Here is a 26140-nt window from a genome sequence, read left to right on the forward strand (position 1 = left end):
ATGAGCGCGAACAAGAAGTAAGTGACTTCAACTTCACGGTGCTCTTCACTACCTGCAGAGCAACTTAACCTTAGATAAATGGAATGAATCAGCTATTTATGGACGCGCCCCAAAACAACCACCAGTGCTCATAAGTGTAAAAATGATTGCAGATCAAGTGCACTTCAGGACAAAGTGCTTTGCTGTGCATGTGCTCTGACTGCCAAACATATTAAGTGTATGCTTTCGTGCACTACTTGCAGCCTGCGTGGGTTGTAGAAGACGCTGGTGTCATTTAGGTAAAATTTAAAGCACATCTGACGTGATTGGGAGTTGCTTGCATTCTGTCTGGGTTAACAGTTAACAAAATCTCCCGAAGGACATTACATTTTAAAGTTTAATCATGAAGACAATAACAAACATGTAATTGCTTTGAAGTGAGCCAAGCCCTGAAGGAAACAGACTCAGGTACAATTTTGTGATGGTAACCACAACACATTTTTTTTTTTTGCTCTGATGAGCTCACAGACTAGAAATGTGACTGTACTAAAGGTGTTTTAGGGGAAAAACGGGCAAATTTGATAGATTTTTTTTAAATTGCTATTATTTAATTATTTTAAATCCAGTAATAGTACAAATCTTGCCTTTGCTGATGGCCGCTAAAAACGTCAACAGAAGTTTGTTGTAATTTAGTCGTCTAGCTGTTGTGCATGTTAAGAATGGTTTTTCACTGAACAGGTGCTTGGTGTGAACGTTTGAACCTGTAGTAGCACCATTGATGCTGATATCAGCGATTGCAGTGCTGCACAGAGGTTCAAAATGCAATAAAAAGCAGATATTAAATATTCAGGAATCATTATCGCTCAGTATCAAATTCCAGGTCATTAAAATCCCTGCTGAATTCTTCATTTTGTTTCATCATATGGCCTCTTTCATTATTCATTCAAACTTGTTTGTGGTTTGTTTCACATTTTCAGAGAAACAAAGATTTGAATTTGAAATCTACTGTCAGACGAAAACTGAGTGGCGAGGCGTCCACAAGAACAATGTCCTTTTTATTGCGTGCAGACACCCTTTAATGTTCAGGGAAATCTAATCTGATGATGTTTTGCCTTTATTGCTTGAGGGATTTTACTTTGCTTAACTGGAGGGCAGGATATTAAATACGTGTATGCATGTCTCACGCAATGACTGCAACAGATTCTTCATGCCATAACGTAGTCTGGATGCCTTCAGGCTGTCTCCTTGCTGTGGACACACACTAGCCAGGTGCATCAGCTCAGGTACAGAACACACTCTCGCTGAACAGATAGTGTGTAGGCTATGCAGATTAGTGTAGGGCCTGAAAGGACAGGGAGACTGATAGGCTATCTGTGAGGTGACAGATAACAGCTAATATACAATGAAGAGTGCAAAGTAACAGACTCTCCAGTTTTGATTGGTTGGAAAGCTTATAATAAGGTTATTTGAAGTATTATCTATTGATCATAAAGAGAAATAAATATTTGGAAAATAATTAAGGGAAAATTCCACTGTCAAATGTACATATATTCTATAATTTTGCATTCCTTGGTCCATTTTTTTAGTCAATTGTCAAATGTCCTAACATTAAATTATTTATTACTATGTTGTTAGATGTTTATTATGTTTTAAAAAAACTGAAACATTTTGCTTTGGTGGTCAAACTTATTAGTTTTCAACATTTTTACAAATTCCAAGTAACAGTGAGACACAGGTCCTAAGCAAGTATTGTGTAGCAATTGTTTTAGTCAGTGTCACTGTTGACAGACGCAGACGACTAAAAGTACCTAAAAGTAACTGTCCATGGACACCTTTTGATGTCATGGAATTATTCGAGTTTATTTGTATTCATGTGTATGTTGTGGCACAGTGAATTTCTGGGTTGTTCATTTTTGCTGTAAAATATAACCCCTTGCTAGGATCTGCAGAGCATTCAAAGGACAGTATTTTGCACATGTTTTTCGTTCCTTTTGGTTAACCTGTTTCATTTGTGTTAATTTACATGCATTGCTTTTATAATATGGCAAAAATCTATCAACAATCAATTCAATTGAGTAATTCATTTTGTAGTTTCAAATTCAAACGCAACACTGTGAGTAGATTTATAAATTTAGGGTTACTTCCTGTGTTGGGTGTAGTTTTGCCTGTTATTCTCATGATTGTTCTATAGGTGGCAATGTAGGAAGTAGGAAGGCTGGCATCAGCAGGGAAACTGGTTGAAGTCCAGCGATTAAACCGGCCTCTAACTGTGGCTGGAGCGCAAGCCGAGCCAGAGCCGACAGAGCTGCTCATCAAAGCTAGAACTGGATTAATGAATTTCTTGTTTGAATGCTTTTGAGTCTGTTGTACACGTCGTACCTCAAACTTATGAAATAAAACCTTCGTAATAAAATAATAATTCTAAGTAGCATGTTTTATTTTTGACCTTCAGGAAAGAATATGTAGAAGGTATAAGTCCAGCTTTGGAGAAAAGGTATTTGAAGTCACAGCAGTAATGGACTGTAATATATACCAGTAGGTCAGTGGTTGTGTTTGCCTCTCTAAGTGTCAGCCCTGCACTGAACTGGTGAGCTGTCCAAGAGAGACACTGTCTCTCACCCAGGTCAGGTGGGGTAGGCTTCATCCCTCCCCCCTTGACCTAAAATGATAAATTGTTATAGCCATTAGTGTCTTTTTAATTTGGACAAAAACTATTTCAGCGTATGTCCATGTTAGTTTAAGTGTGGACAAGCCCTTCTCTGAAAAATAACACATGAAGATTATGCAGCATGATGCAGTAGGCAGGGAATGTCTTCTGTTGCTGGACCGAAGGCGGAATCCTGCTCAGCTGCAGAGCAATTGTTCTGGTCCTGACCTTTGACCTCAGAGACCTTACTGTCCAAGCCAGCTAGGCACCATGTTATCCACTCCATTTTGACCTAGAAAGGAATTATTGGGAAAACTCTGTTGAAAGTATTATATCATATATAATATTAAATGTATATTTAATCTACACTGGTCACAGTGACAAAATAAAATAATAAACCAAATATGAAACCACACAATTATTATAGCTCATAATTAACATTCCAATCCATACTACAGTAAACTAAGTACTACCTCTCCCCCTTCCTTCCTGTATTATTGCTAATATTAAAATTGTGCTAATTATCCTGAAGTATTCTCTTAAAAAACTGTTGTGATTGCTTCGCAACAAAAACCAAAGTGATGTGACATAGTTTTTAAATGTCATGCTTTAAACGGGTCTGTGCATGAATATGCATGTTTTATGTTTTAATCTACCGGTAAGTACTAAAACTTGCTGTATGTGTAAAGGACTTGCAATTGATTTCGTTGCAGCCACCTAAGAAACAAGTAGCTGACTTGGAGCGCATACTTTACTGTCCTCATTTGGCCGCTGATCCAGTCTGAGCGATACATTCGAAATATTTTTTCACATTCTCTGGGCAGCAGAATAAGGTGAGGATGAATGTGTGTGGCATTGTTTAGGGCGGGGGCGGGGGGTGGGGGGGGGGGGGGGGGGTGGGGCTCAGGCGTGGCAGCCTGCCATGGGCTTGTGAGTATCTTGTCACGTAGGTAAAGCCAACGTAATCCTGTAAGGGCGGATGAGTAGACAGACATGTGATGCCCCACTTGTTTCTGACTGACCAGATGGAGAGGCTTTGTAGTGGGTGTGAGACCGATGAGACACAAACCTACCTTTTCTTTCTTGATTATTTATTTACCCATAATAAAAACTCAATGCCATCACTCGGTGTCCAATAAGTGAGGCAAAAGTAGAACCAGATTCAGATTTAGATTTAGAAGGGCTCAAATCTCTTTGGTTTTCTACACATGAGCAGAACCACTCTGACCATCAGACTCAATTAGCAGAGACTTCCTGTCCTCTCCCTCACACGCCTCCGCCAGATTAAATCCATTACGTCTTACCCAGCGACTGCACGCTCTGCACGGTACACTTTCTCACAGCTGAGGGTGGTTTACCTGCTGAGAACTTGTCATTTAAGGCGCTACCTCAAACCTGCAGGGTAGTAACGTAGTGTGTCTGTCAATGAGTATTTGATGGGTGGAGATGAGTGCCGCCAGCAGCAATAGACTGACCCCCAGTCCTAACCTACTGCAGGTGAACGAGCCAAGGCGCTATGGCTCCACGTTGTCGCTGGAAGAAAAGTGTGAGCAGTCTTTCTTCCTTTTTTACTACTACAGGATGGAGGACGAGGCGGTGCTCGACCGGGGGGCGTCCTTACTTAAGCACATATGTGACGAGGAGGAGGTGGAGGGTAAGTTTATCTGTTTCTGTACACTTATTTGTTTGTTTTCTTAAAAACAACATGGTGTGTATTTTTTCCAAGGTTTTATTTTATTTTATTTGTAATAATTTCTGAATTATTCAGTGTTTTGAGACTCATTTTTCAAGAAAATCCTGAAAGCCTATTTTATTTATTTTTTATTTTTTAAAAATTGGGAATATTCATATTTCCTAAAGATCTAAATTTTTCTGAACGTTCCCCATCATAAATAAAGCCACTCCTTGAGAGAAACCGGAAGACCATGATTAAAACTTTTACAGTTTGCATATTGCACTGTGATGCCCACCCATGAAGTTGAGCTGGCAAAAGAAAGATTTGGAACCCAAAGCATGTGAAACTGTGTTTACCTCACTAGTCCTTCAAAGACGTACAGGACAACAAAGAGAATGCAAAGAAAGCCTTTCGGTCAGCCAGTTCTAAAATATCTGTTCATTTATAATTTGTATTGCCATGTTTCCAAATGTTCCATCAGGAACTATCCAGCAAATACACTGAAAGGTTGAAATACACAGTAAGGTTGAGTTTTGTCATTTTATTTTAAATTAAATATTGTTTTGAAAGAAATTAGCGGTTTATATTACATCTCTTCCGAATGACAACCTGAAATTGCCTTTGAAGTATTTTTCTTTTTGTTGATGCGTCCAATGTTTCTCATTTTGCCAGCTTTATTAATGCCAACTGTAGCCTGTCCTTACAAACTGTCTAAAATGCGCTGCTTTCTTATAGAACCGGCTGCTTTCAAATGAATTCAGTGATGGATGCATGCTTTTGCTCTTTCCTGTTGCCAGGAGCACGTTTAGGTTCAGGTTTAGGTTTACTTGCTGAGTACTGTAGCACCATCATCACAGTTGTCTTGGCACTATTCCACCAGATTAAAGGGTCTGGCATGAAGCCAATACTATCCAAGAAGCTCATGTTTTGTTTCGGCCATTCTGGTGGAAGCATTAAAAATGGTTAAAGCACCTGCCTTTGAGTGATGATGATTTCAAGTCTTTTTTGTTTTGTTTGTTCTTGGTTGAAAAACGACTTTAATTTCTCTGAAATGGGAGAACTGCTACACAAATGGTCGTGTACATGAAGTTCCATAATGTGGTCGAAAAAAAGGAAAAAGGCCTCACTAGTTTAGTTAACCACTGGGTCACATTCATTCCTGTACAGCATGGATCTGTCAGTGTGAAGCCATCTTCATAAAGTCTGTGTTGTCTTTTTCAAAATTGCATTATCTGTACAAGAAAATGCTGAGCAGACCTCTCCGATCAAACTGCCTTGCCATGAACCAAAATTAATGCAGAGCTGATGCAGCAGATTTCTTAAGCAAGCGGTAAAAGTGTCTTCACAGAATTATCCAAAAGTATAAAATATTGCAAGTTTTAGGAATTGTGATTTGAATAATGACGAATCAAGGCAAGTAAAATAAAAATGTAAACTATTTCGTAAATGTGAAGACACTGGCTTAAATGATCAAGTAACTTGGTTGCACGTGAAAGAAGAGTAAACAGGGACATGCAGGCAGCAGTGCCCCTCAGTGATGTCAACATTTAGCCAGGTGTCCCCTTAGCTTGAGCCCTGCTTGATCTTTGTGACTTCCTGCGTGTTAGCAGCATCTCAGCTGTATCTGCATGTGTTCTCTTCGCCTGCTGACTTTAAGGAGTCTGCTCTGAGCGCCGTCTCCTCTCTTCTGCTGACTCAGCAAAGTGTCCGATTCGAAGGCCGACTGATAAAAAAAGAACACACAGAGATTTGTCATTTTGTAAAACGAGATAGAATTCTGTAAGTGGAGCTTTTGGCCCAATGAAATTATCTTTATTTCCTGACACTGATTAATCTGTGCTGGTGATGATGATGAATATATTTATTAGATAGAATGTTAGAGTACAAGTACAGTCAAACAGTAGCATGTATTACAGTACAAATACAGTCAAACATCCTGTCTAAGAGGAGCATTTCAAAAAAGCCCTTGCGGTCTTGTTTCCGTTGAAAGTCCTGGTGCCACTCGAGAAATTAATTTAGCATGTTGACTCAGCATCAGGGATTCATTTCTCAGGACAGATGATTGATTTATTCAGCCTCAGGTTGTAGTCAAAAAAACACTCACATAAGATGTGTTTAAGAGATTTGTCTTGACATTCCACTGGGAAATTCTAAGTTTCAGGATGTTGCCTGTTACAGTTTGGAAGACGCTAGATTCATATTTTTTTTCTAACAAAAGAAAACCCCTTTCAAAGTCTTTCCCACCCAAATCCAACAGTATATATACTTTAAAGCTGTTTTTTAGAATGTTGTCAGTGTTGCGTGGCATGCTGCCACCCTCCTCACTGATCTGGTGAAGTGCCACTGGCATGGTTACTGGGGAAACTGGCCATGGTGTTACTTCTCCCCTGAAATCTAATGAGCTAAGCAAACCTTCCTGCAGAAGCAAGGATTTTATAGCACTCAGTTTGTTCTTGCAGGCAGCTCCAAAATAAGTTCTTCTCCCACACAAAGAAGAAGAGGAAGTTGTTGCTCTGGCATGTGTGCAAAGCTTCCATTCGAGCTCCCTTTACTTGACTGTATTGTATTCCATCTCTTCTGTCACTCTATTCCTATTCTCGCTCTTCCGCTGTAATTGTTGTTCACACTGTGCAAATGTCTTCTGACCTGCTTTATTGCTCATCTCTTAGGCTTAAAGGCAGTGTGTTATTTTTGTCTGTCTGTGTCTGTTCTCTTCATTATTGCTGTCCCTGAAGGTAAAAGTCAAAACAAAGAGTAGTTGGCATTTATGTACGCTTGTTTAAACCCATAAGGACTGAGTTTATTTCTGATAAAAGGAAATTAGAGAGCACATTCTTTGACGTATCTGTAGTTACGAGAAGTATCAATTAGTAATCTATGAAAATAGTGAAACATAGTTTTCTGGTTTATTTATTTATTTATTTAAATATTTTGACACATTATTCATAGTACCACAATACGGTAAATAGAAATCTGAAGCGAAGAGCTGGGAACAATAATATCATTGTAAAGACAAGGAGGTTTCTGATGTTTCTTGAAATACTAATATTTTTGAAGTACCAGTCAAAGGTTTGGAGCGGAGGAAATGCAGAAAACATGCATTAATTATTTGATATCAACTCATGTTTGTAATCTTTTTTAGATTCTTTAAGTAAATGAATTTCTCATGGCAGACTTATGAAACTTACAGTATATAAGTCTGTTTCTCCACCTCGGTTCAATCAGACAAACTGTGTTTGTTTGTGTACCATTAGCTTCACTTCACTTCTCTCACTTCAGCACACAACATTGCTTTTATCCAAACTTCCATGGAGAAGGTTACTTTTTAAATGAAATGTGCCATTCGATACACGTTTCTGCAGTCATTATGTTACTGCGCTGGGATTGGGGGGAGGAAATTTGTTATGGAACTTTTCAATTAGATTAATTTGCATTAATGCATTTTGATTTTCAGTTTCATTGTGAGCATTAACACGGACAGCACCAATTAATTTAAAAATCTTTCCTTTCAGTTCTTGTTTTTGATGCTCTGCCCTTAGTTTGGTATGCTGAACCATCGGTGTCAGTGAATTTTGATGAACCCTTAAAAAGCAAGGCATTGTGGTCCGCGTTCTGTCTCAAGAGATCTCATTGTTGTTTGTGTAGAGGCGCTCGGCGGTTTCCTGTTGGGTCATGAGCAGTGCTTGGCTCAACGCTACTCCACTTGTTCCTAAACATGAATATTGACAATGATTGCATAGAGCCTTCTGTTTCATCGGGACTCATCTCTTTAGTAGTTTTCATCACTTTAACAATGATACAAGTTTGGTCGCAAGAATGTGGCTGAAGTTGCGAGTTCAAATTGAACCTCTTGGAGATTTGACATTCATAATTCATTCATCATGCTAACCAGAGGGTCCCTTTTTTAAGCTACTGGGGGAAGACAAAAGCTATATTGGCATATAGCATGTTTAAATAACATGTCGTTTTACCCCAAATCATACTTTTAACGAGCAGACTTTTTCTTACAGACTGTAAAAAGATACCACTTGATTGCTTACACAGCAGGAATACTGATGCAAACTTATAGTCCGTTACTCATGTACCACTTATCAAATTCAAGAACCTTGCCTGTGTTTCAACTGGAGAGACCAAGGTCTGAACCTAGTATCTCAGCAAGGGTTCCTTATGCAAAATAAATGAAAACAAAAGTATTCACGAGCAGAATAGTCAAGAAAAGCACATAGAACTGCCAGAACTGGTGCCAATAATTACTACACCATGGCAAGGACAAGAGGAGATGAGAGAGGTTTCATAAGTAAAGCCACGCCACACTTTTATTCTGCATCTTCTACACTGTCCACACTAAATGGTTGCATTGATGCTTTGAAAGCACGAACGTAACTAACACTCAATTTTATCTTGATTGTGAGACATTTGCAAACTGTGCTGCATTTGAAACTGCAGCAGTTTAGCTCGGCTTTAAATGTATACTTCCACTGTTTCCACAACATCTGAAATGAATAAGATGTTATTACCAAACAGTATAGTGTATAGTTCATGTGCCCTCATTGTCCTTAAACTACCCAACTGCATGTAAAACTGCACGTCCTGTTGGTACTGTGCCATCTTGCATAGCATGGACAAAGACACTCAGGCAGTTTTGGTATTTTAATTCTCATGTTCTACTTTTGACAACCCTTACACCCATCCATGCTAAAATGTGGTGTCTTTAGGACGTGAAAATATTTGTTGTTTGACTCAATGGGCACGTGGTCATGTTTATCTAATGGTCATTTAGAGCATTTTATACTTATTTTGCGGTGATACGGCCATGTCATGATCTCACATTTTGATGCCAGCCACAAATTTCAGGTGCATCAAATGTAAAAAAGGGCTAATGCAATGAGACTTAATCTGTGTTTTGGCTTTTTACAGGTCACCATACCATCTACATTGGTGTGCATGTGCCCAAGAGCTATCGGCGCAGGAGGCGTCACCGTCGGAGAACCGGCCACAAGGACAGAAAGGAAAGATTGACAGAGACTGACAAGTCAGACACCGAAAACAATGATGAGGCCAGCAACAGCATCCTCAAGCCTCTAAGTAAGTTCTGACTGAGCCCACGTCAAGGCATGTTAGTGCCCATGTCTATCTCTGCCAGAGGCCGCTCTCTTTTTTCAGAAAAGAAGAGCTTGTGATCCCTGATGACCCCCCCATAAACATTGCTGAGTGCAGTTAGTTGCCAGAAATGGTCATGCATGCCCTGCTGCGTGACAAGTCACCTTTGACAGAGCAGAGTGAATTCACATTTGAAGCAATGACTGCTCAGATGTAATCGTACCCGTCCTGATGCGAGCCTGTTAAGTGCAGCGATGAAGGGCATGCCATCCGGAGCTTTTGTCCCCGCTTGTAGACATAAGTACATCAATCTTTGTGTGTGTGTCTGTGTGTGTGTGTGTGTGCAGTTGTGTTTGCATCTATATGTGTTAGGGCTGGCAGCTCTTTGTTGGCTGTAGTGTAAAGTATGATATCCCATCAGGCACAGCTGCGGCGATCCGCGGCTGCAAAGACCTCTGTACAATTCAGGGAAAGCTTGAGAGGGAAAGTCAGGAGGGAAAGTTACATTGGGTGAAGTGACTTAACATGAGGAAGAGCCGCCCAGCGCTGCTTTGTTTCCATGTTAAAGTGTACCGATGACATTTAAATCAACATCAGAGGAAATCCCTATTAACATCAATAATGCCTCAAGTGTTAGATAATGTTCATTGAAATGTGTACTATGCAGGTGAAATTTTTAAACCTATTCTGTATTTGTTACCCATCTTGAAAATTGAACTCTAAACAAAAGGGTCAACGTTATTTGGCAGGGATGCCGTTTACGCAGCAGAAGCAATGGATCATGAATGTGGGGCTATGAAGAATGCATTTGGGGACATTTTCCCCAAATTGCTGGAAGTAAACGGGACTGCAGTCACTCTTCAACCTTGTCAGTTCATTTGTTTGCACCTGATTTAGAAGGACTGAAACTGCTGTCTGTATTTTGAACTACATGACTCACTACATCACTATTTCCGGTTCGACTTAATGACAGTTGTATTATTCCCTTATGAGGGAACAATCAAATTACCCTGGCTGAGCTTTAACTGTAATTCTTTCAGTGAGCAGCTATTGATGTGAACATCATGGATAATTTAGAGGTGACATCTGTAATTCAGTACTTTTCTGTCAAGGCGGAAAATAACTTGGTGGAGACAGGTTAGGATGAAAAAAATGTGAAACACTAGACACCGTGGTTTGTTTACAGAAACATTGACAATTTTCCTTTCGTGGAAAATGTGACTAAATTGGCAGGAGAACGCGAGCATTGACGTATTGTGAACAGTCAACACGGAGCTATTCTGCTGGTTCATATGGGTGAAAGAGCGTTTATCTGTGGAGTTTTGGTGGAAGGTCTGTCATGGAATTAACGAAGCGCACAGCGAAATGGTATGGCACCAATAATGAGCAGACAGTCCAGTCGTTTTTGTTGCACAATGGCTGAGTCATTTTCTTTATTGCATGTAAACAGATTTATGTACAGTATATATACGGTTTAATGTGAACCGCTATGTACACTTAAACATTATGTTGACAGTTATCTCTTTCAAAAAAACAAAAGCTACAAGCTCTGCGTGCTTTATGCATTGAACATTGCTAAACGGGACATTGCTAACTAAATAAAAAGGATAAGGGCAGAGACTAAAAGACGCAACACACATATGTCTCTCTGAGCATCGTATCATCAGCATCAGAGATTCCTCCTTTTTAATTAAAAAAAAAAAAAGTACGAACAAATTTCCCAGAGGAAAAATATCACTCCACTCGGGAAGGCGCGCCCTCCTGCAGAGTGCTGGGACAGATGTTGCCTTTAGATGAGACACATTCTCATCTGGACCATTTCCTAATCGCACAGGAGGTGGCAAGTATTTCAATACCAAACACTCTTGTAAACCAAATCTAATGAGTCAGACACAGTAAAACACAATAGGCTGAGGTTAGAGAGAGCATCTGTAGATCATGCATTTCTATATCCTGTTAAACTTACTGACCTGTCAGGGTTAAACTATAGTCTGTCGCTATGAAGGAGCGTTGAAGGCTGAGCGTATACCGGACCTCCCACCATTATAAGTGTCATAGTCAGTGGTAAAAACACATTTAGATTTTTAAGTTAGAGTTTGGTTCCACTGCTTTGTTTCTCTTTGGCTACCATTTGCTTTAAAAAAAAGCCCCACCTGAGTTTGTTTATTTGTTTACTCAGCTATTTGTGTAATGTAGAGAATCTCTGTTATTGAGCAATATTTTTTAGAGCTAAATCTCCAATTTTCAGTCATGCAAAACCTGACAGGCATGCAGTATTCCTAATATCCTGCTGTTATTTGCCCTCTGGGAAACATGGCCACCACCAGGGGAAGGTCCTTGTTGTCTGGAGTAAAATCCTCTTGTTTGGTCAGATGGACGCTGCAGGGATTGTAAATGCATCGTCCTGGCTACATGCGTGTTGACTGCAAAGCTATTTGACCCCTGATCCTTTTGATGAGAATATTTTTTCCCTCATCTTATTTGGACCAGGTATTTTATAAAAGTGGATTATAAAGATTACTTCAAAAGTTGCTTCTTATAAAAATGGGCTTAAGTTCCCAAAGCAATAGCAGGTTCAGACTGCTGTGATGTATTCTGTTTTTTATACAAGCGATATACGACTGTGTAAAACCACCTGCACTGCGGGATCCCGGAAATTGAAAGAGACCCTGGAAATTGCTAAAAAGAACATATTATTCACCTGATTAGTTAATTTTCAATTTAAGGTTGACGTTTACCTTTAAAATCCTTGTTTTTTTGTGACTACCCATTTAGTTCTCCTCGTCATATTTTAAGCTACCAACAGCTAAGCACATTTTCTGATGTAGTTATAATATTGTCAGAGTAAGGATCCTAATTTTTCATTATTTGTGCTTTTGGTCTTGTAAGTTAAAATTTTCCTGATGTAGACTGAACTGTTTGATGGATTGCTGTTTTGGTCTTTGAACTGTGTTTTCACATTTCTGCTGAAGCATTTTACCTCTGTTCTTTTAACAATTACTCACTTTAATTTATATAATCATATGTAATAATACGTGATCTGCTCAAACTCAGCGTTGCTCTGAAAATCTCGATTGATTCTGATCATTTATATTGTGCCTATCTTTGATAAAACCACTTTGCAGCTCTTATGAGTGAAAGCAACTCCTTCCTATGAGCAGCTTGCTCTCAAGACAAATGTCCAGATGCAAAGTCAATTTCACTCATTCTCCATTCAGAAAAAATAGCTGAAATTATTCGAATTAGAATCTATGAGACCATTTTAATTGAACAACTGTCTTTCACTAACTATTTAGTTTCTGCACTTCTGTAACTTGTGAAATTATTACTACCGGTAAAATGAATCAGGATAGATTTAGACATCACAAAACCATGCTACTGATTGTGAGACCTGGTCTCTCTCAGTTCATTACACAATGTTTGTCTTCCTCTTTACTGTTTTGTTTCCACAGCAGTCCTATTTGATACAATCCATGTCTAACCTTGGCTCGTGATATCAAAGCATTGCTACAGTTCATTACAATTAACTGACATGCCTGCCGGTTGACGACCCTTATCTGTGCAACTATTTGTGTTCTGTTTTAGCTTGACTAAAGGTAAGCATCACATAAGTCGTAAGTAACAGGAGAATACATAGTACATTACTAAAATATGTTTTCCTAATAATTTCATGATGACTCATGACCATCGCAGACAGTAAAGTTTGTTTTGTTGGTCGGTCAGTCGGTCGTATTCTCAGTATCTAGTCATTTCATTTGAGGCTTTGTCCGCCCAGCTGGTATTTGTTACATCCTCACCAGAATCTGTCCACCTAAGCTGTCACAACAAAACAGCAGGACTGGATGTGCTTGGTACAAATCCTTAGCCTTCAGTGAATCAGCCTCTGGCCGTTACTCTTCACTCAGCCCAATCCCTGTTCTGCTGCCTGTTCTGTGTGCTAGCTGCCCTGCATACTGAATGTGAGGCATGAAAAGCATTTCCTGTACCGGCTTTGCTCTGAATGAGGCCACACAGGGATGCATTATCGTTGCGTTACAGTCACAAACAATGGCCATGCTATTAGATCCCATGTAACCATTTACCGTGCAGGGTTTTTCAAAAAGGTCAGAGGAGATGGAAGCTATTTGAGTAGGATGCATGTCAAGAGCGGGACTAAACAGGCCTTTAGTGGCAGCCACACTAAACTTTCTGCTGGGCAGTAGGCATTCTTCCTCATCCCCTATCCCATGAGCCTCTGCTGCCTGGACAAAGTCTTCTTTGTATGCCCATGGCTCTTGGCTACAGCACATAGAGCTTTGAAATTGCATTTGAACGTTGGGATTTTCATTTCTATCCTTCCTTTTCATGCTCTCTCTCACCCCTCTTTGCTTTCAAGTTGAACTGAGCCTCACCCCTTAACCTCTCTCACCCAACCTCCCACCTTTGTCCTCTCTGAGCAACTTCTTAAGTGGAGTTTTACTTTGACTTGTTACCAGCCTGGCTAGCACAGATCAACAACATGGTTTTTTTGTCATAGAAAGCTGGAAAAATCTAGCTTTAAAAATCTGAAGGGAGATCCAGAACTGATTTTTCCCTTGAATGTAAATCTTTTTATTATTTTATTTTAAATGTGAACAAATGTATTTCTTTACAGGAGAAATACCTTATTTTTTTTGTGGCTTTCTTTTCTCAGTGATTCCTTTACTATAAAATACTGTATTGTCAATACCACTTTGTGGGTTGCGGATTTCTTGGATCCTATCCAAGCTTGCTATGGGCGAGAGGCGGGGTGTACACCCTGGACGCGTCGCCCTCGCATCGGGGGGGGGGCCACATAGACAAACATCCACTCACCCACATACTATGGACAGTTTGAAGGAATCAATTCATCTAAATTGCATGCTTTTGGATTTGAGAGGAACCTGGAGAAAACCCACGCGGACACGTACAAACATACAAAACGCCACACAGATGGGCTTTGAACCGGTGCCTTCTTACTGCGAGGCGACAGCGCTAACCACTACACCACCACGCCGCCCTTATTAATTTATAGTAGTGTATAATTTAGATATAATTACTGTGGTAGTAAAATACAAACAAACAAAATTGGGTTGCTGATCTTGTATCGAATTGTGTATCTACCAAGATGATGTGTTTCTTTGCACAGGATGTGTCTACCTTGATTTCATAGGGAAGAAATAACAGTTTATTCCAATTATAATATTACAGCAGTACAGCAGTAGCCAGGTCTGAGCCTTCATCCCTGAGGATGTGATATTGTCTTCCATTGCCTGCTATTGTTTGCATGTAGTTTGGGTCATATAGGTATTTAAACCTTGTTTTAACTGTTTACTGTAATTTCAGTAAACCACTGTGTATAAGGCGTCAGCTAAATGTGTGAAACGCATGTGGAAATTATTCTGCCTAAGGTGTTATTAAGCAGGTTGTGGTCACTAACGCTAGTGGCACCTTCTGTGTGTGTGCGCCAGCAGACAGTTTATCTCCCCAGCCACTAATCTTAAGGTCTCTTGTCTCGTCATACCTACTATTTTAGTTTTTGTGCTGCTGAAAACACAATTACGAGAAACAGTTTGCATCTTTTTCCACCTGCTATGAACCAAATGAACGAGTCATTTAATGAATGAAAGAATGAATCAATCAATCAATAGGCTAATTGGAACCGTGGTAACTTGTAGAAAATAGACATGATGATCAGTTTCAATTCATGCCTCACATGTTGTCAATGACCTATTTGTTTGCAACTTGCAAATTAATTCTTCCTTGTTTTTTTCAGATATTTTGTAATGTTATTTAATTTAAGTAATATTTATATATATTATCACCAGGGCAACTATGAAAAAAGAGTGTTTGCTCAATGACCTCCCCTGTAATTATTTAAATAACAGATCAATTAGTATTGTACATATGTCAATGGTTACATTTAAGATGCACAGGAAAGCTCAGTCAGAAACTCGCCTCTTGTCCAGGATCATCATCATCATCCTTCCTCTTTAATCCAGAGCATTAATGAATTATCATCTATAACAGTACAGTAGAATACAGTACAGCAGATTGCTCTGGGATTCTATGGAAATGTTTGACATCTTGACAGTATTTCCTTCTATTTTGAACATGCCTGATTATGGGTCAACTTAAACTATGATTGATGATGACTTAAACTACAACGTGTTGGAAAAGCACGGAAAAGTATGGCTTGATTGTGCTACTCTCTCAATATTCAAATGAGAGGACTGGAGAAGGAAAGCTGAGCCTCTTCTAAAGGATAAGCAAGTTTGTGGACCATTTCCTAATTTCTAATGAGGGACTCCAAGGCAGCGTGCCAAGGCTGGAGTGCCAATGGTGAAGGCCTGTTGGAACAGAGGGGGCAGAGAGGGAGAAATGTGGCTAGCAGTGGGGAGACTGTCACTGAGGGGACCCCTAAACCCCATCGCCCCCGCCTCCCACCTGCTTCACAGAGTGGTGGAGCAAGGCTGCCTCGCGTGACTGTCACTTCCACCAGAGATTTTAATGAGGATCGAGCTGTGGGTTTGAGACTTTTTGAGCTTACATCACTTACTGACTGCGATTTGAGGGGCAAACACAAGGCCAGTTCATTTGGAACGGAAATATGTCCGACAACAATAACCAAGAGGCGAAAGAAGAAAAGGAAGAGGACACAGAGAAGCAAGAAGAGGAGGTCATGGTGAAAATTCCATCACCTCCATCTCCTCCTGAGATCAGCTGGAATGGTCCAGCTGAGGAGCCCAAGTCGGTGTCCAAATGTCTCCCCAACGGGCATCACTGCCAGCCTATGAACCGGAGTATCTTTCCTCTCTCCGCAGTTTCCCCAGCAGCCGAGAGGATCCGCTTAATCCTCGGCGAGGAGGATGATGGCCCACCACCCCCGCAACTTTTCACTGAGCTGGATGAGCTTCTGTCGGTGGATGGACAGGAGATGGAGTGGAAGGAGACGGCCAGGTAAGGACAGCTGCTGTGAAAAATGACATTTTTTATGATGACATTTAAATGAGTTGAAATGGTTTACATTTCAGATTTTCACCAGCAAAAAAAACAAAACAAAAAGAAACATTCCAGCTGGCACTCTAAGATCAGTTATTCCGATGTTACTATGTGTGGGCGATGCACACTGATTTAAGAGCAGCCTAAAAAGCGAGCGTTTCACCTCTATGACCCTGTGTGGGATGGGATGATTGTTTGCGTATCATTAGCAGTGGATGAGTGACGCGCTCTCAAAGGGAGGCTGGATCCTCTGGCTGGTGTTTTAGGCTCCAAATGAGTTGATTGTTATCCTAAACTCAGCTGCACAGATGAAATCTACATCTTGAGTCACCGTTGGCTGAATGAATGAAATTTTAGACTCAATTATCAGAGTAATTAGCATTGACACTGTGGGAAATCATTTCTTCATGACATTGTTTTTAAGGTCCAAAAAGGGGCAAGATTGAAAATATTTCCTTTATATATATAATACAATGAAATACAATGCAGCCTCACGGGTAATACGGGTAGTGAGGTTAGCAGGAGCTAACGTAGCATTGCCAGTTTCTCCCTTGTGCCGGTCTCAAGCCCGGATGAAGGTCGAGAGTTGCATCAGGAATGACATCCAGCGTAAAGATTTGCCAAACTACAATATGCAACACTAATAATACTAATACTCATAATTATTATTGTTACATTAATCTCGACTCCACTCTTATTCTTCTCTACAGGTGGATCAAGTTTGAGGAGAAGGTCGAGGCAGGAGGTGAACGCTGGAGTAAACCCCATGTGGCCACGCTGTCTTTGCACAGCCTTTTTGAGCTGCGTGCATGCATAGAGAAAGGCACCATTATGCTGGACATGGAAGCCTCGTCTCTGACTCAGGTTGTCGGTAGGTTGCTGCAGGTCACCATTCAACGGCGTGAACAAGACAAATCCCATCCCCTTTGTGTCCATTGCTGTAAGATGCAGTTTGACTCACTTATATGCAATGAAAGTGGAGTCTGCACCTCATCTCCTGCATAAAGTTCATGTTTTTCAATTCTAATTCTAATTACTAAATAAAGCAACATTTGACAGAACAAAGTTATAATTTAGAATTCCTCTTTTAGGTATTTGAAGAGATGCAGTAGACTAAGGTCAAAGTATGTAAGATTAGCCAGAGCTCCCAAACCCCTGGATGACCCTGAAGGTGCCACTTGCTTCGTACAATACCTGACATTAAAACGTACAGAGACAATCTCATATTCAGTATGTAGATTTAATATAATATATAATATCCCACAAAGAAATTCATACTTTATCTGTAGTGAACTGTTCTATCTTTAGCCAATTGGCTGAAATGCTACATCAAGGGGAAATATCAACCCGAATGAAAATATGATTTGAAAAATGGCAAAACTATTATTCATATTTTGCTTTGCAACAAGTTAGAATTTCATCAAATGTCTCGTAGTTTTTCCATATTGGGGGGGGGGGGGGGGGGGGGGTCTGAGAGTCTTTATGATTCACGTGTCAAGAAAAATCAAAACAATGTTTTTTTTAATTAAGATATTGTTCATTTTGAATATATATATAAAAAAAAGAATTCTCTGGCTAAACCGAAATATATTGAGATTTGAGATTATTTTTGACCCTATGTTATCCCTAACCCTCTCTCTACACCCCCAGAGATGATCACTGACAACCAGATAGAGATCGGCCAGCTTAAACCAGACTTGAAGGACAAAGTGATGTACACACTTCTACGAAAACATCGTCACCAGACCAAGAAGTCCAACCTGCGCTCTCTGGCTGACATTGGAAAGACGGTCTCCGGTGCAAGTAGGCTGTTTTCCAACCAGGAGACCGGTAATGCTGATGCCAGTTTGGTGCAGTCTTCTATTTTTTTTTTAAATGATGAAGGAAGGATGATGAACAAAAAACTAAATTACAGACTAAATTACAGACTGACATGAACGCCTTAAATTAGAACCTGAGGTAGACAGTGAGTTTCTAGTTTTTGAGTCGCACTGCTATCCTCTAGTCAAAAATAAATACTAGCTTCTGCTTAATAGATGAAGAAAACTTTTTTTTCCACCTGAAGCTTTACTATACAGTGTGAGCCCTATACTAAAATATTTTGAACATGCTAATACAAACTAATTATTTGTGCACTTTACTTTCACTCTAGTGAGACTAAAGTTGTGGCAATCTTTATCTAATTCATCACAAACGTTTGGTGTTTTATTCATTAAATGCCCGATTAATGTACTCACTGAACTCTCCTGCACTAACTCACAGATACACGAACCTCAATAGATCTTGAACACACTGTGTCTGCTCTTCAGCAGTGATATTTAACACTGGCATATTCAATTGGTGCATGAATCTATGACACTGGTGAGAGAAGTCCAGGGCCACGAGAAATTATATTACTTTACCCACGCCTTTGATTAATAGTGAACTAGAGAAATGATCATATAAAGCTGCTAGAATGAAAATAATTGTCTTATATTTTGCTGAATGTTTACCAGATTGAAGCATCACGCACTTAATTTAAATCGTTTAATCTTTTATTTACAGCATTATATACCATCTCATCATACATAATGGGCTTCATTGAATTACTGGCTGAATTATGATTTATGCAAATAAAACTCAACAAATGTTCTGAAAATTAAGAATGTAGATATTGGTATGTTGGTATATTCAACATGCGTGGCTTAAAGAAAAGCATTCTCATTAACCAAATCCTTTTTTAAATGAATTTGACATCATATTTTCCTCAGGCAGCTGCACCGCGCTGCAAGTAGATTAGAATAATTAATCTATTGCCAAAGCCATTAAAAGTGATTTCAAACATGAGCAGCGTGGCAGCCCTAATTGCACATTGGCGTCTTACCGTGATACAAACATGTATCATTGCTTTGATTGTAACACGATAACAACTTAACTCAATGTTGACAGTGTAATTAACTGTTCAGTGCCATGGGTCTTTGGAAAGTGAAGGCTTTTATTATCTGCTGTTAGATTTATGAAAGGGGCTTAAGACTCTGTGAAAAGAAAAGCTCCCTTTATTTATGATCTGCTTTGGCGTGCTCAAATAGCAACTCATCACGTATCGTGATCGCAGCACTGCGATAAAGAGCTTCACTAATAATCATTCATTTATTATAGGTTCGTAAGGATAAAGTGCATCACACAACACGATTTGACACCTTGTGTTCCTGTCCAGTGACCCATGGTGCACTGATTTAGTCTCATCTCACTTTATTGCTTGCATGCTATTTAAATGACATTTTGCAGATTTACTTGATTTTGTTCTACTAAACTATATCTTGCTTTGGCTGAATGGACTTTTCTACCAACTCTTTTGCCATCTTTCCCCTCCATGTCCCTCTTCTTGCTTCGTTGGATTGGCTTTGATAACCTGCTGCTGCTGCTGCTAAAAGCTCGCAGTCCTCTTCAGAACTCTTTGACTTGCCTGTCAGGTCACATATCGATGGAGGACTTGCAGTCTCAAACGAGCACCAGCATGGACTGGCTTAGTAAGTTGACTTGGCCCAGTCTACATTTACACTGCAGCCTGGTCAGACTGGTCAGTTTCGCTGTGTTTAATATGAGTTCTCATTGGCTCAACACTAAGCAGACAAAAAATTTACATTTCTGTTAGTTGCTGTTAGTTGTTATATAATTCCGTATCTTACTTTGTGTGACAGAGCAAATCCACGTAACTGTGAAAAATGTGACAGCATATTTTTGTTGCTGGCGCAGATTCACATACATCAAACAACACAGCTGCAGTTTGAATGTAGCTCTGACCAAACTACAGTATACTTAGATGTACATCCAGTGAGTAGTAGATATATTTTTAGGTGGCTCAAAATGAATTTAGTTGTGTATTCCCTTTATTACTTTAAGTACTATACATTTCTTCATCATTTACACTGGCTGCATCATACTGACAAACATGTTATTACCCACAATGCTCAGGGGGCAGATGAATGAAAGGCTACAGTGGCATCAGAAGTTACGCCCTCTGACCCCTCTGGAGACCGTCTCTTATTGCTGACAGCTTCCGGGCTGAAGTAAGGTCACTTTGTGCCGTCAGATCTGTCAGGCTGGAGATGACAAGAAAAAAAAACCCACAGTCAGCAGATGAAGAATCACTGGATGAAACATGATGAAAGCACTTAGTGGAATGTTGATGTGAAGGATGAAGAAAGATGGAGAAGACGATCAGATATTCCAAAGAGTTAGGATTGATGCTCAAGACGGCTTTTTGGCATCTGTCTTTAGCTACGCCTCAATGATGGCATTATATTGGGTTTATATCTTACATAGAAATTATATTACTAATACATTCTAGTTATAAAATAACTGATAATGTCTGATCTCAGATAGAATAGTAATAGTTTCCGATTCAAGATTTTCCATAGAATTTCATGTAGAACAAGTTATTGTCCTTTTCAAATGAGCCCTTTTCAGTTTGACCTAAATGTTTGCTTTGACAATAATTGAATGGAGAGGTAATTAGGAATTGGCCTTTTAGTCTGCTCCAGCTAAGTGACGATGACGACGTCGGTTTGTGTTTCTCTCCATGGTTTCTATGAAGATTTCCGTTTCCTTAATATCTCGGTGTTGCATCCGGAGCGAACTTTCTGGGCCACTGTCTCCTCTCTGGTTCTGCTCTTCCTTCTTTTACACTAAGTTCTTAGATCCTGCTGAAGTTGAAGCTGGTTTAACTCTTCTGGATTGATGCGTTTTAACAGGTAGCCCGGCCACAACTCACCGAAACATAAACTCCAGCAGCCTGGTCGACATTTCAGACAAACCGGAAAAAGACCAGGTGAGTCGTCCTGATCATTTAACTGTTGAAATCTGTTTTTTGTTGTGTTGATTTTATATATATAAAAAATAATCCTGCAGTGTTCCAGCTGAGATAATCAGTCAATCGAACTATGTTGGGCAGTAATTGTAATTTCTTTATTGGAATATGAATGTGAAATGTTTCTGTTTGTGTACCTTTGTTCCCCCCCCCAATGTTTAAAATATACCACACAACATACAGTAATCCATTTCTTCAAGGGCACTGGGACACACAAGCAGGTCACTATTGCCAAGTTAATTAAAATGCAAGCCTGACTTCATCCACTGTGAAGCCAGTCTGTGGCAGCTCACTGCTCCAGAACAGAGTTCGATGCAGCAGTTGCTCTGAAAGTGCAGCAGCAAAGTGCAGTACTGTACGTATGGACTTCATGGTATTTTAGTTGTGATGGTGAAGAGCGTCTTCCTGGATCACTGCTCACTGAAAACAGACTTTTCATGAAATCTGAATGAGCAGGAGAACACATTTTGCAAATCACTTTCTTTTTTCAGAAAACTGGCATTGTAGTGATTTTTTGTAGCAGACAGTTCGACTTCTTTTTAATAGTGGAATACTTAGATAAATGCATTAGCAGCAGCCGTTTGTTCATTTAGTCCCATCTTAGAACAGGCGTCTCCTGGAGACGAGAATTGGGTCAGACTGATCCAGTAAGACTTCCTGTGGGACAGATGCAGTAAGAAAGAGACAACCGGACAGGAAGAACAATCTCCTGATACGTTTCCACCCCGGCTCAGCCTATAAATATCAGTAATAAGGTTCCTCTTTGATCATTTCTAATCTGGCCACATGTATGATACCACGGTGCTGGAAGACGTGTCAGAGAAGATCATTTAAAGTTGTAATAAGATTAGCTGCATAGTAAATACTGACATCTTTAGCAGACATCTGCCACATCTTTCTGCCACCACCCTTTCATTATTTAAATGCATAGAGTCACAGCAAGTTTGATGCTCTGTAACGTCTGTGTAGCTACAATGTCCGCTAAACCACATAACAATGCAAACAAGATTTCCTTCTGCTTTTCACTACAGAAAAAGCCCCGGTGAAAACTGTTGAAAATGCATATTAGCTAGAGGAAGACCTCTCAGGTACAAGGTCAAACATGGACAAGTGAATTTGTGCCTGGCGCAAACAGAACAAGAACAGATTGGGGTGAACGTGGGGTGTGAGGGCAGCGTGGTGCGGATTGGCAGATTTGAACTCTCAACTCAATCATTTACAGACTAAACCTTTGCCAACGCAGCTCAACAAACTCTGATTGGATATGCGTATATGTTCCCAGGGGGAGTCCACTGGTTTATGGGACTCAAGTCCTCAGAGGTGGACAGCGACTCTGCCAGTGCACGATCGCTGCATTCCTTTAGTTTTGTTCCATCTTATTGTGTATTGATCTCGTACTATACATTATACTAATGTGTTGCGTCCTTTACCAGCCGCCAGACAGTGTTGGTCATGTTCTAATCCAATTTAAATCCCCACACAGATTACTTTAGAGCCACATTTGCCATCAGCCAATACTCGCCGTACTGCTTCTGCTATCAGAGCGTTCTGTGGACAGGATCAGTTATCGTCATCGTGGTATTGTAAGCACAATAGCAGAATCCTAAAAGAGCAATAGAAGCAACACTGGTGATGAGATTATATCTGACGAACAAGCTTTATGTCTTATTGATAGTACCCCTTTGTATAGAAACGTGCTTTTATCAGGGAGTGATAATACAAGAGTGAAAAGCACTGAACTGAAGTCAGAGAACAACAAAGGGTTATTAGGGTAAGAACTCCACCTCTGAGTCATCGTTAACTCTTTAATCTTTTTAGTTCATTAGCTTGAATGGGTTTACCCTGCTTGGTTTTTTCTTCTTTTACCTGTTTTATTGTTTTTACCGCCATTGTTTGGTTTATAGAAGGTTTTGCATTGAGAAGGCAATGAAGAGTTTGATCGAGTGAAAAATGCCCATTTGTGCAGACAGTTTATCATCAGCTATTTGATGGTGAAGAATCTTCCCTTCGTTTGGAGGTAACCATTTAAACTTTATGCTACTCAAACAGTCTTGCGTAATGGAGGACGAGGAGCCTCAGCAGGAGGCCTCCTTTCTGGTTTGGGTTTAACTAATCCATCAACTAAGAAACTGAACCGTTGAAGCTGAAGTGTTGTTGAAAGCTAATTCAAACCACCATTCGTGTAAACCCTTTGTGACATCCAGGCTTCTGAAGACCGATGGACCGTCTCTGGCTGGGACTGCCCTCTCTGTTAAAGTGTAACACATTGCTTTTACCTTATCTGTTTTCTATCCAGATATTTATGATTCATTGTCTTTGAAGTTTTTATTACGAATGATGTTTGTTCACAAACATCCACTTTTTATTATAGTCATCTTATAAAGCAGTTATGACTATGGCATGAAAGGGGGATTGTAATACTGTATATATTATATTTATATATTTACGGCTCCTGGATCAAACATGAGCCATCTCAAGATAATATATCCCCGAACTTCAGCAAGAAAAAGATGACCAACTTGCAGATTAACCTTAAAATCACATTTTCAAGGCTTATTGTTTATATTTTTTTATTCTGTCTGTCAGACACACCATATGACATGGAGTTCAGTCTCCTTTGAATTTTGCATTTCATGAGGAGTATCAGGAGGATGTACTAAAACACAGCAGTTTATAACAGACACTTCAGTACTATAAGAATAGTGAAGAAAAGACACATGAACAAAGTGTCTTAATGACATGGATGGATGGCTCATGGGCCATCCATCCATCCATCCATCCATCCATCCTTCTTGCTGTGAGGCAACAGCGCTAACCACTACACCAACTTGCCACCGCTCATAGGCTAAATACGTTTTATTCCTCCAATCCCGATCGACATGGTATCAGAAAGCTACAGGTTAAATGCACTTGTTCGGGTCCAAATTTACCCACGTTATTTGTTTGCTCATGCATTTTCAGAGCGGAATTCCAAACAGAAAAGGAGATTTTTGAAGCCAAAGTTTCTGAATCTGTTCCTAAATTATGAAAAAGAGTTGAATAAAAAGAACTGCATTGTTCAAACAGTTCCTCGGCGGACTTGAATGTCCCCTGGAGGTGAAATGTTGACGCTGTGGAACTCAGCAGGTGTCTGACCATGGCCATGACAGCGAGACATACAGCCTCACTTAGACAGCATGGGAGCCGCCTGGTTTGGTATTTGAGCTGAATGGGATTGTCCTGTTTGAAATAGGTTGTTCTATTCAGTGCGTACCGTGCCGGGCAGCTTGCTGATGTGAACATAACATTTAATGCCCTACTCTATTCTTCTCCGTTGTGCATTAAAGCTAAGGAATAAGTTCATGAAGAAGTTGCCGAGAGACGCCGAAGCCTCCAACATACTGGTGGGGGAGGTGGACTTCCTGGATGCACCATTTGTGGCGTTTGTTCGTCTGCAGCAAGCTGTGATGCTGGGAGCCTTGACAGAGGTTCCTGTTCCCACAAGGTAGCAGACGTCTGGCTCATAAGGCAGTGCAGCTGCCTCGATGCAGCCCTACCTCACACATACACATTCTACACATCTAGATCTTGAAGCACTGCCAGAAATCTGGAGGAAGGAAAAACCTAATAATATAGAAAATACACAATGTTGAATAGTGTCATATTTGTATTCATTTGTGCTCACCCTGATGAGCACAAATGTGATTTCATATTATATAGTATAATATATATATAGTGTTACTGTATATCGTATTATCATAGGATTATTCCCTTTGAAGGTTTTATCCATTATGGAGTCAACTCAATTGAATTTTCTTGCATCCACAGGTTTTTGTTTGTCTTGCTTGGACCCAAAGGCAAAGCCAAGTCGTACCATGAGATTGGAAGAGCAATTGCCACACTGATGTCGGATGAGGTGTGACTCCCATTAAGAAACATTGCCTGAGATACTTTTCTCTGTTTGCTTAATGTTTTGCTTCTATTTAGAACAAGTTCATTTCATTATTTGTTGCCATAGTATGAATTTTAATCTATAATATAAAGATTAATCTGTAATCTCTAAATAAATTATTGATACAAAATTGTGCCCAAGTTTTGTTTAATATTTAGGATTATTATTATTATTATTATAATATTTGTTGTGTTAACATTTTCTACAATATTATTATAGTAGTAATAGTAGTATAATCTCTATACTCATGTTGTGTTTTTGATGCCTGTTTGGTAGGACCTTCTTAATCTCAGACGTTAATTCTTCGATGCTGAATATCCCTTGTCTCTGTCTTTCCCTCCAGGTGTTTCGTGACATTGCATATAAAGCCAGGGACAGACAGGACCTGCTAGCGGGTATTGACGAGTTCCTGGATGAGGTCATTGTGCTTCCTCCCGGAGAGTGGGATCCGGCTATCAGGATAGAGCCTCCCAAATCTCTCCCCTCCTCTGACAAAAGGTCTGTAAAAGTCTACCTCTCTACTGTGATGATTAATTAGCCCTGTTGTTTGTAGATAGAAATGTCAACTGGTATATCAATATAGCAGACATTCAGGAATCTAAGTTGTGCCTCCAGACTCTGCTTCCCCTCCATAAGAGGAAATAATTTAATTTTGCATACATAGTTGTCTTACAATAAATACACAGTCAGACAGTTACTGCAAATAAAGACATTAATTTAGTTCACACAGATTCTGACTGCTCATGAATCTGCCATTATTGTAGTATTAGAACTCCCAGAAACAGCGTAAAACCTGTATGTGAAAGGATTCAGCGAACGAAGCACTAAAAATAAAAGCAAAAAAGCACAACTTTGTAGGAATACTACTTGAAATGGAATTAAATTTCAAGTTGAAGGGAGTGGCGTTCTTGCTAAAAACATTTCATATTTTAGGAAAAACATGTATGCTGGAGGGGACTC

The 26140-nt window shown here is 39.8% G+C and overlaps 1 protein-coding gene across 1 annotated transcript; it reads left to right on the forward strand.

Moving 5' to 3' along the window:
- LOC137913564 (electrogenic sodium bicarbonate cotransporter 1-like) lies at positions 1 to 26135 on the forward strand (the record flags this gene model as incomplete). Its single annotated transcript, XM_068757207.1, has 12 exons — positions 1 to 17; positions 4207 to 4280; positions 9219 to 9386; positions 16223 to 16358; positions 17111 to 17271; positions 18051 to 18230; positions 19814 to 19909; positions 21134 to 21210; positions 24576 to 24733; positions 25057 to 25144; positions 25524 to 25678; positions 26114 to 26135. Coding segments are annotated over exons 1-12 (1332 nt in total), but the record flags the coding sequence as incomplete, so codon positions are not given.
- Between the last annotated feature and the right edge of the window lie 5 nt (positions 26136 to 26140).

The sequence above is a fragment of the Brachionichthys hirsutus genome, unplaced genomic scaffold (genome assembly GCF_040956055.1).
Source record: "Brachionichthys hirsutus isolate HB-005 unplaced genomic scaffold, CSIRO-AGI_Bhir_v1 contig_718, whole genome shotgun sequence".
Lineage (NCBI taxonomy): Eukaryota > Metazoa > Chordata > Actinopteri > Lophiiformes > Brachionichthyidae > Brachionichthys > Brachionichthys hirsutus.